The 11,418-nt window shown below is 46.5% G+C and overlaps 1 protein-coding gene across 1 annotated transcript in view; it reads left to right on the forward strand.

Annotated features, from left to right (window-relative positions):
- The first annotated feature begins 1,816 nt into the window (after positions 1-1,816).
- MAP3K5 (mitogen-activated protein kinase kinase kinase 5) overlaps positions 1,817-11,418 on the forward strand; it is a 275,001-nt gene continuing 265,399 nt past the window's right edge. Inside the window, exon 1 of the mRNA XM_007946314.2 lies at positions 1,817-2,501. Coding sequence (XP_007944505.1) covers positions 2,051-2,501 — 451 coding nt within the window. The 5' untranslated portion in view covers positions 1,817-2,050. The remainder of the gene's footprint in view (positions 2,502-11,418) is intronic.

Consider the following 11,418-nt stretch of genomic DNA (forward strand, 5'->3'; position numbering starts at 1 on the left):
CCGCCAGTCTTCTGGTTAGCAGTCAAGTGCCTTAGGTACTATGCTACCAGAGCTCCTGATAATAAACATAGATAGTAAAGATTGATAATAAGGATTCTGTATGGTCTGGTATGGGAGAAAGTCAATGGGGCGTGTGACTCCATGAGTGACCACACTGGACAACACCAGCTCTAGTGACATCACTGATAAAGAGTAGTTTCGTTCATGTACTTCTATTATTTTAACACCGTTTGTACAGGCTGTCACTTTGCTTCATTGAAGACACAATTATGTAGCTGCTAGGTGTTTTTGCTCAATATTACTCTCTTTAATGCTTGACAATTCAGCTGTTTGAATGTTCTTTTTTCCAGGCTTGAAGTGTAATTCACATTTTTCATCTGCCTTTTTTCTGAGGATCTTGTGAAATCTTATTAATCTTTCCAGTTAATTTCTCAGTTCTTGGAAACAGGAAGTCCAAACCTCTTTATTTCAGTGCAGCCTTCATTGCACTGAAATTCAGTTACAGCATTCGGGAGAAATTCTCTGTGAGCAGAGCCCTTGTCGTACACATTCATGTTTGCTCCCTAAATACATAGCTGCTTTCTGAGTGCTCTTTAACAACCCAGGCATTTCTCTGTGGTCTAATTAAAAAAAAAAAAAAAAAAAAACAGGTCAGCCAATTTCCCCCCACTTTGCGAATGACTGGCCAGCCTGATGTTCTTCTGTCTTAAGTAAGTGGATGGCACATGTGGGGGAAATTTTAAGGTCCTAACTGAGAATGCTAAATTTTCAGTACTTGGGAGCTAACCAATTAAGGATAACAAACACAAGCTATTGGAACTTTTAAAATGAAGGGTACCAGGGTCAGATGCGATACTTTTAATCTTCCACTCCTGGAGCGCCACTGTCAAAAATAAACCACCCTCCAGTTTAGGCCCTGACTCCAGGGCTTTAGTTGAAATCTTCCCGCCTTGTGTAACGCACGGCCCCCCCTCCCCCCCGCCCCGCGCCGCCACCTGGCCCACGCTGCACGCGGTCCCAGTAAACGCTGAGGCGTGCGGCCGGCAGGGGCCGGCAGGGGGCGCCGTGGTTGCTGGGAACGCTGCAAATCCCGCCAGGGCTGGCTCGAAAGACCTGAGAATTCGCCAGACTTTTTTTTTTTTTTTTCGCCACCGTGCAGTTGCTTGCACTCCGAGTTTTGCCTACTCCAAGTCTTCTTAGGTAGGGCCCCAGTTGGTGACGGCAGAGAAGCTTGGCGGGGCGCCTCGCTGGGGAAGGGCCGACGTCCAGGAACGCAGAGCGGTTGGTTTCGTCCACACTGGAGCCTCCCAGCAGCGCCCTCCCCTGGGGCCGCCCTGCCTTGCGGTGCGGCGACGAGTGGGCGGCCAGAAGGGAGTGGGTGGCCGAGAAGGCAAGCAGCTGCAAGGGGCGGCTCGACTTCAGTGGCGAGGCTGCGCTGGACGCAGCGGCCGCGGGGATCGGAAAAGAAACGAGGAAAGGGGAGGAGGAGGAACTAGAGCCGACGAAGAGGAGCTGCTACTGAAGAGGGAGGCGGATCCTTTTGGCTGCAGCTGCCGCGGTTCCGGGACGCAGCCCCAGGGACCAGCCTGCCTGTAAGGTACTCGCCAGGTAGCTCTGCTCTCTGAAGGTCCCCGCCCTCGCCCCTCCCCGCGACCGGGACGGAAGGAGCCGGGCTGCACTGCTGCCGGCTGGGCGCACGGAGCCTGAGCGCTGCGCCCAAGAGCCGCACCGCGGCGCAGGTCGGCGAGCCAAGAAAAGGAAGCGCTGTCCCTTCGCGCCCAGCCCAGCGTCCCCACCCCTTGCACTCTCTACCTCGCAGCCGGCGAACAGCGCGGCCACGGAGGCGCCGAGGAGGGGCGAGCCGCCGCCGGGTAGCGGCGTGCCGCCCGGGGAGAGGGCGCCGGAGAGGAAGCGACGGCGCGGCGGGGAAGGCTCTGCGCGCGATGGCAGCTGCTTAGCCGGGCGGGCGCGGAGCAGCCCGGAGCTGTGGCTGGCCAGACGGGGTGGCGCGGCCGGGGACGCCGCGGCCGCAGCAGCGCCGCCCGGAGCGATGAGCGTGGAGGCAGGCGAGGGCATCACTTTCTCTGTGCCATCTTTCGGCCCCTTGGGCTTCTGCACCTTCAACGAGGGCGCCAGCTGCCGAAGGGGAGGAGCGGCGGCGACGGTGGAGGGCGAGGAGAACCAGCTGCCACCGCCGCCACCCGGCAGCTTCTGGAACGTAGAGAGCTCCGCCGGCCCTGGCACCACCGGCTGTCCCACTGCCAGCTCCGGGGGCAGCGCCTCTCGGAACCGGGGCACCTCCGGTGGCGGGGGCGGCCGCCGGACCACCGTGGCATATGTGATCAACGAAGCAAGCCAGGGGCAGCTGGTGATGGCCGAGAGTGAAGCCCTGCAGAGCCTGCGGGAGGCGTGCGAAGCTGTGGGCGCCGCGCTGGAGACCCTGCATTTTGGCAAATTGGACTTCGGGGAAACCACGGTGCTGGACCGCTTTTACAATGCAGGTGCGTGTGTAACCCCTTCCCACCTTTTGCGGCCGGTAGCCAAATATTCCTTGTCGCCCTTTGGAAATTTTTCCCTTTCTGGGGAGGAAGTGCGCTGGCTACTTATTTACTTTTGTCCCTCCTTGGCGCATCGAGGGGCGCTGCGTGAAGTTCCTCGTGGCGCTCGCCACAGCTGGCAAAGAGGCTTGTGCAAAAGCCTCCGTGTTCGTGCGGGAGACCGACTGAGCCAGGCAGCGCTCGGCGCTGGAGCCCTGCGGTCCGTGTGTTGGTCTTGGAGAATTTCAGTCCTTTAGAAGTACTAGGTATCTGCAACAGTCACCCCATCTCCATTCAGGGTGTTGGCTTCGCTTCTGTTAGGTTTGGCCCATGTTTTCCTTCTCTGTACAACTGTAAGGTGACTAGATGACACTTTCCTGCCTTTTCGTTTTCTCTCTTTACTTTTGTGAGTACAGAAACATTGACTTAGCCTTGCGGCCAGCTGCACGCACAGTGTATACAAATTTGCATGTCATGTCCTGACCTTCCTAACTCACTTCACCTTCAGCGACTTTTAGCCGTTTGAGTTTTCCATCTCTTACCAGTTTGAACTTTCGAGTAATTACGTCCCAAAATGATAATATTTTAATTTACACTGAACTTGTGTGCTACCTTTGTTAGGAATCTGGTGGAGGAAGTACCAGGGACTGTTTTTGGTTGCCCGGTATATCAAGATGTGCATTGCTTAGGCTGGAAAATTTATAATTTAACATTGTTCAGAATGCTGATATCCTCCCTTGATAACTAAGATTAGATGGCCATTAAAATGATTGCTAGCATAATCCATTAAAAAAAAAAAAGTATCTTTTCAACCTATTCCAGATTTCAGAAAATGTTATGCAGTTCTGGTGACAGTGGCAATGAACTATGTGTTAGCAAATGTTAAGAATAAGTAACATGTTACTGAAATGAACAGTTAGCACCCTTGACAATCAATGTTCAGACTATATGCATATTTACTGCTATAACTACAGGTAGAAAACTTGGTTTAGTTGTGGTTCTTCTTGAATTTGTGTCTCATAAAAGGCTTTATTTTCCAATTTTGTTTTCAGTTCTGATTCTGTTCAGTGTCTTCAAAACACCTGAAGCAGGCTTATGCCAATTTTGGAATTCAGCCAAGGCTGAGTATTTTAAGAACAAGAAGAGCTTCATGTGAGGAAGCCAGACTAAATAAACTGGGACTTTCAGCATCTGCTATTTTTTACAATCTTGGTTTTCCTAACTGAACATGAATGTATCATAGCTTAGTTCTTTGCATGGCTTGCTATAAAAGTTTGATAAATGTAACTTTTCTAAAAATTATAGCAGTCTTATTTTTGGGTTACAATTTGGAAGATAGGAAGGATGTGTCAAAGAACTGAGAGACGTGGGAGAAAAGCACCCAGCCATGTACTGGAGCCTATTTTTATTGCACTGATAGTTTGGTTTTGGTTTTCTTTTCTCTTTCATAGGCCTCTGCAATAAGTCCCAAACCCTAAGCTAATTTGAAAAAAAGTTTCCTAACAAGGCTCACTTACTGTTTATTCTCTAAATATTGCCTCTGGGAAAGGGAGAGAGGAAGATTAAGAGGGACCTGACATTTGAACTATATCTTGTTTAATACTCCAAATAAGCCTATGAAAGAAGTACTTGTTATGCTTCTTGGGTGAGAAAGCTGGGGATGCAAATGAGCCCTGGTGGTGCAGTGGTTGGTAGCTTAGAGCCTAAGGCACTTGACTGCTAACCAGAAGGCTGGCGGTTCAAACCTACCAGCCACTCCTCGGAAGGAAGGTTGGGCAATCCTACTTCTGTAGTGATACTGCCTCGGAAACCCAAGGAGGGGTCGCTATGAGTTGGGGCTGACTCGATGGCACATAACAACAACTACAGCGAACCCAAAGGTCGGTGGTTTAAACTTACCAGTGGCTCTGCAGGAGAAAGATGAGGCAATCTGCTTCCTTAAAGATTACAGCCTTGGAAACCCTATGGAGTGGTTCTACTCAGTCCTATAATGGTCGCTATGAGCCTGAAGTGACTTGTGGGCCAGGGGGTGTAGGGTCACATAGGTAGTAACTGGTCAGAGTAGGATTCCACTGCAGGTGGTAAACCCTAAAAGATGGTTGGGCCATGCAGCTGCCATTCAGGTGGGCTCATTTACTCTCAATCAAGGGAAACCCAGGTGGTAATCATGTGACAGACAGCTGGCAGGACCTTCTGAGCTACTGAGGTGTGGTAGGGAATGGTGGGGGGGGGGGCACTCTCTGGGAAGACCCATGTTCCTGGGCCTCTGCTGTACCACTGCTTCACTTAACCTGGGCAGACCCCACTTCAACTCCTGCCCATCTGGGTGACATGAATGCGTGGCCTTCTGTTCAGTGTGACAGTATGATGTTATCAGCTTCATCCAAACCCTTTGTTTTTTCTAAACTGAGGGCTGCAGAGTTTGATAGTAGTAGAACTTCTGCCTTCTAAGAGAAGGCTGGCTTCTCTCCATCCGGGATAGCCCAATTGTCAAGATCCAAACCCTAACCCAAACCCACTGCTGCCAAGTCAATTCTGACTCACAGTGACACTATAGGCCAAAGTAGAACTGCACCATAGGGTTTCCAAGGCTGTAAATCTTTTTGGGTGAAAGTTTACAGAGTGAATTCATTTTCCATACAGCAGCTTTGTCACATGACATTGAGGGCAATTTCCCACAATGCAACAGCTCCCCTCCTACTTGCTCCCCTTAGTTACCTCTTCCCTGTGTCCTTCCCTCCCATGCATTCCCCCCACCCCAGCTGTCTCCCTGTGCATACACAGCCCTTCTGTTCTCCCATGATTGATCTCTCCTAAGAGTGTATCTGTAAATGTTCAGCTCATATACCTGTCTTTTGTTTGGCTGGAAGCCACAGGAGTGGGTTTAATTCCAGACCTGAAGGGCAGCTAGGGGCCATAGTCTCAGGGGTTCCACCAGATTCTATCAGACCAGCAAACCTGGTCCCTTCCAAGGCTGGAAATCTTTAGGAAGCAGACTGTCATGGAGCGGCTAGTGGTTTTGAACCACTGACCTGTTGGCTTGCAGCTGAGTGCCTGATCACTGTGTCACCTGGGCTCTTTTGCAAAGACCCAGAGAGTAAATATTTTAGATTTTGCAGTGCATAAAGTTCTCCCCCACTGACTACTCTGCTCTGCTATTGTAATGCGAGAGTAGCCATAAATAGTGCCTAAACAAATTATCATGGCTGTATTCCAATAAAATTTTATTTATGGACATTGAAATTTGAATTTCATATAATTTTCATATGGGAAAATATATGACTCTTCTTTTGATTTTCCCCCCAACCATTTTTAAGAAGGAAAAGCCACTCAGTTTGTAAACCAAAAAAAAAAAAGAAAAGCCAAACTCAATGCTGTCGAGTTGGATCCGACTCATAGCGACCTATCCTTGGGTTTCCAAGGCAGTATCACTATAGAAGTAGTTGGCCCAATCTTCCTTCTGAGGAGTGGCTGGTGGGTTCAAACTGCCAGCCCTCTGGTTAGCAGTCCAATGCCTTAGGCACTATGCCCCCAGAGCCTTGCTGGGGTGGCCTGCTGGATTAGGCCTGTGGGCTGTGCTGGCCTTTGCTCTGCAGCCACTGCCTCCCACTTGCAAGATGAATCTTTATGAAAGAGTGGAAAGCACATCTTTTCAACTAAGGTCTGAATTATAGTCCTGCTTCTGTATGAATTTTGAGCAAAACCCAAAAAACCAAACCCTGTGCCATTGAGTTGATTTTGACTCATGACGACCCCCATTGTGTTTCCAAGGCTGTAAGTTTTTCTGGAAGTAGATTGCCTCATCTGCAGAGCAGCTAGCTGGTGGGTTTCAACTGCTGACCTTGTGGTTAGCAGCCAAATGCCTTACCCACTATGCCACTGGAGCTCCTTAATTTTGAGTAAGGCCTTTCAAATGGAAGTCATTCACCTGTGAAATTGACCGGGGTGGAGGTAGATGGGGAATTGAACTAAATTTGTAAGATGCCCTCATTTAATTGCGTGAAATTACAAAGGCAAGGCAGTGTGGTTGCCTGGGACAGAGCGCTGGAGTAGGCGTTTCAAGATCTGAATTGTGGTCCCTGGTTTTTCTCTAATTTGGAGCCCATCGCTTAAAATCTCAAAAAAATTGATTGAGGTGAAGGGGAAGGTGATATTTTATATACGTATATCTATATCTATATATCTATCTCAGGAAATAGTGGAGGGTTGGGATAATTGGCATCTGAGGTTCTTTTTAGCTCTCAAATTCTGTACATCATTATCAATATATATGAATCACTTCATTCCATAGTTACTGATGAACTACTTGAATACAGCATGTTCCCTGCCCCCAAAGAGCTCACAGTTGGTGCATGAGCAGACTCAGTGCAGGCTGTGGTAGTGTCATTGTGCAGGTCTATACAGCATGGGTTGGGCTCCCAGTACTTCTAGAGTAAGATTAAGGGTGGGGCGAGTTTGAATGTGGCTTTCCAAAGAAGGTGACACCTGAACTGAGCTCGAAGGGCAAGCAAGGATGACTTAACCACAGCCTCCCATTTAGAAGGATATGATGGCGTTGAAATAGCTCAGTTTAATGCAGTGAATAAGAACTTAAGGCTTAGTTATATTTCACAAACTTACCCTATCTTTCAGTAAACCAAGGAAACCAAATCCGTTGCTATCAAGTCAGTTCTTACTCATAATGACCCAATAGGACAGAGTAGAAACTGCCCCCACAGAATTTCCAAAGCTGTAATCTTTACGTGGAGTGGCTGGGGGGTTCAAACCACCAGTGCTTAACCATTGCACCACTAGGGCTTCTCTTTCCTTTTTTTTTTAAACCAGAAAAGCAAACCCAACTCACTGCCCTTCAGTTGATTCTGACTCATAGTAATCTCCATTGGGTTTCTAAGGCTGTAAATCTTTACAGAAGTAGATGGTCTCATCTTCTGTGGAGCAACTGATGAGTTTGAACCACTAACCTGGTTTGTAGCCAAATGTCTTACCCACTATGCCACCAGAGCACCTTTATTTTTGTGTACTGGTGTATTTTTTAGGAATAGATTACATTAAGGATTTTTGCTACTTGTTTATTATTTAACTGTATTATTAGTTTGTTGTTTGGTTATACTTGTCATTTTCTCTTTCATCATCATTCTGAGGACATATTTATGCTTTATCAATGCTTTATGAAAATTCATCTTATTTCCATATAGAAGAAACTCACTCAGAGATGGCAAATGCCATGGCAACAGCACCCTTCCCAGCCCCCGGCTAAGGAACATCAGTGATATAGGACTGCTTTGAGTAGGTGGATAAGACCCCAGCTGGCAGGATCACAAAAAAAATTTGTTTTTAATGAATTGATCTTGGGACGTATAGCTAGAATAGCCTTTATTGTTCTCCCATTTTGCTTATAAGAAAACTGAAGTATAAAAGGTTATATCCATTAATGTTGAACCATTTAACGTTGATGTGTGGAACCTGGAGGACACTTTTCCTTGGAAACAGTATCACAGATGATAGTTAGATTCTGGGACTACCTATGAAAAGCTTTGTCAACTCAGTATACTCCCAGTCTGGATCCCATTCACCATTTTAAACTTGTGGCTATGGAAATCTATGTTCCTCGAACACAACAGCATTTAATACACCTTTTCCTATGGCAGAGTCAGTAATTTTTCGTTCTGAGTTCACTTTTGGAAGCATCTTGGCAAAATGTAGGAGCATCACCTTCAATTGGTTGTGGTGAGGTACAGGACAAAGAAAGCTGCGGGGAGAAAAAGGTAATCTTTTTCCTTGGTGAAAGTGAAGGTGGATTTGATGCCAGTGGTGGTTTCAATAACAGTCTTACTCTTTCAACCCCTTCCCTTCCCCTTCATAACCTACTTATGGCCCTGGGGCTTCTGCTCTAAGACCACTTAAGACCCTGCGCCATTGGCTGCTTAAGGCCACCTCCCTCCCGCCCAGTGGGCACCTGGATGCGATTGGCTGCCAGCCTCCCCTGTCACCAGCCATTGCATCCTCTTTCTCTTAGCCTGGCTCTCTGCATACTGCAATCCCTTACTCAGCTTTTGCCCCTCTAGTCACAGCAAGTGACAGGAAGGAAACACAGGCTGGCTAAAATTTCAAGAACTTATCCTTGATATTCTCATCCATATGATTTTCCCGCTTTGTTTAGTCTCATGATAAAAGTGGCCCACTTATGGCGTGTCCCAGGGGAGTTACCTGTCCTCCCTGAGCTTTGGTTCCGTTTGCCTCCAGCAAAGCTCTTTAGGTCTTCCAATCTGATATGGTTAAAAAAAAAAAAAAAAAAAAAAAAAGTTCACATCCTGTCCATCCCACATTGTGAAGTCCTTGGAAGTCTTCCATCTTACGTCTGTATTTTCTACTTTCAAATCCAGCATGGCTTTCATATATTCTGTCTTACATACTTTAAGGATAGGGGTGAAGTCTGTGTTACCTAAAGAGTGTTTCCCAGGAGTCAGTAAAAAACAAACAAAGAAGTGGACTGACGTATGTTTGTTGATCTTTTATTTTTTCCAAGTAAGAATATTATAACCAGAGAAACAAAAACTACGTAATCAGCTGTCTATTGCTATGATTTCTTAAAAACAAAAGTCGATTTTAGATTAAAAAAAAATTGGAGAAGGTACAACCTTAGAATAGGAGTTCCTGGGTGGTGCTGATGGTTAATGCACTCAGCTGCTAACCCAAGATAGAAGGTTTGATTTCATGCAGAAAGGCCTGGCAACCTGTTTCCAGAAAATCAGCTGTGGAAAACCTTATGGAGCACAGTTCTGATACAAATGGGCTCACCATGAATTGGAGTAAATTCTGTAGCAACTGGCTAACCTTAGAATAAAGTGACCTTAGAATAAAGGCAGTAAGTTTAGGTTTAGGAGGGAAAGGGAAGGAGTTGTAAGTGGTGGGATCGCTAATGGAAACCCTGCCCGTGTCACCTCCCCGTGCTGAGCTTCGCTCTGTCCTTTTTCTCTCTGCAGCCTTGGCCTTCCAGTCTTTCCTTTGCAGACTAAAAATGTATGAAAAAGTCACTATATATTCATTTCCCTATTTCACCATGGATGAGTGAAAATGTTATCATGCCAATCAACACAGCAGTGTTTGAGATTTTCAGAGCGCTCCTCCCTGCCTTTTAGTCATTCTGCTTTCACACAAGAAAACAAGCTTCAGGTACATTATCAATAGAGTAGAACAAACACAGAGCTCTTAAGGAAAAACTCTAGAGAGGAAGGCATTTAAAAAAAGAATTCCCTGCGGTGCCCTGCACGTGGCTTTTCTCTGGGGTTTCCGCTTTTTGCTGGCGTGCCATTGGGGCAGCTGCTCACCACCCCGCACAAACCCAGAGCACTGTGCTTCTCTGTCTTGGATAAGTAGTCAGTTTAGGAAAAATTCTAATTTTCTAAATAGAGCTTTAGTAGAAAATTGGAGAAGAGCAAAACTAAAAGGAAAGCCTGAGAGTCCAAAAATAGGTTTGTTTTCAGAGCACCCATTTCTTAGCTCAAATAGTCCCCTACAGATTGTCGTGAAAAGCACTGCTTCCTGGCTCCTGGGCTCCTGGGCTCATCTTTGGTCTGAGTGAAACATCCATTAGTTGGCAGAGTTAGCTGGTTCCATCTCTAGGTGAAGCTCATTTATAGGTGTACCTTGCGGCCGCCTCCAGAGGGTGACTGGTGCCAGCCTTTTGGGAGTTCTTGCTGCAGGTCAGTAGGTCCCCACTGCTGGCTACAGACACTGTTTCCTGCTGCTTCTTTCAGAGGCCTGGTTGCAACCTGTTCAGTTCCTGTTTCTGGTTTGCAGAATAAAGTTGGTTTGTAACACCTTTGTGGAGTTGTAAGAGATTGACAAGCACAAAGCCTAATGAGTGTGCAAGTCCTATCACTTGCACAGGTGCCAACCGTTTCTGCTTCCCAAATACTTGCTACAACTGGTCCCTTCACACACCCCTCCACACCAGGAAAATAGCCATAGGAAAATGTATTATTTGGCCCGGGCTACAGGGATGATAGTCTGCTGTGAAAGAACAGCCCCTCCCTGCAGGCACTTGTAGGCATCTTATCACACTCTACCCTTTCTACCACCCATAAGGTTTTCTCTGTGACTGTAGGACGTGCCAGCAGTTTTTCCACTCTGCACTGAGGCAAGTTGAGAGTTGGAAATGTGATGGAAGTGGGCATTGTTGCAGGAACTGGCAGCTATGTGGATGTTAGGGAGGAACGAGGAGCCTGTAGCTTTGGGAAAGGTGTTTCTTGAAGACAGCCTCACCTTCCTATAATTTGAACATAGGTAAGTAGGGGAACTACCTATATTTAAGAAAGATATCCTTATTTTCTGGAAGTGAAATAAAATCTGCAAAAAATTTTTAGTGGTGTGGTGGGGCTAATGGTTTGAAATTAGCTGTTAACTGGAAGGTTGGAGATTTGAATTCACCCAGTGGTGCTGCATATGAAAGCCTAGTGATCTACTTTTGTAGGATTACAGCCACTGAAAACCCAATGGAGTACAGTTCTACTCTAATAAATACAGTATTGCTCTTTCAGATTCATCTCGGTGGCAGTGATTTGGTTTTCTTTTGTTTTATAAAAGGAAAAATAAAAAAGGAAATCAAGGCAAAATGATAAACTATTAAAAAATCCACTGATGAATTCTAATACATTAGTTTCTTTTTTAAAAAATAATAAATCTTTGTTGTTGTTGAGAATATACACAGCAGAACATCATAAAATGATTCAACACGATACATTCATTTCTTTGGTTGCTTTGGTGAGTTAGTTTTTCTCTCAGGCTAGAGATCTTGAGTAAGAAGCTTTGTTGACATAGTGGATATGGCATTTAGCTGCTAACCAGAAGGTCAGTGGTTCAAACCCACATGCTGCTCTGC

The sequence above is a fragment of the Orycteropus afer genome, unplaced genomic scaffold (assembly GCF_000298275.1).
Source record: "Orycteropus afer afer isolate SDZICR_OR568_19922 unplaced genomic scaffold, OryAfe1.0 scaffold00155, whole genome shotgun sequence".
Classification (NCBI taxonomy): Eukaryota; Metazoa; Chordata; class Mammalia; order Tubulidentata; family Orycteropodidae; genus Orycteropus; species Orycteropus afer.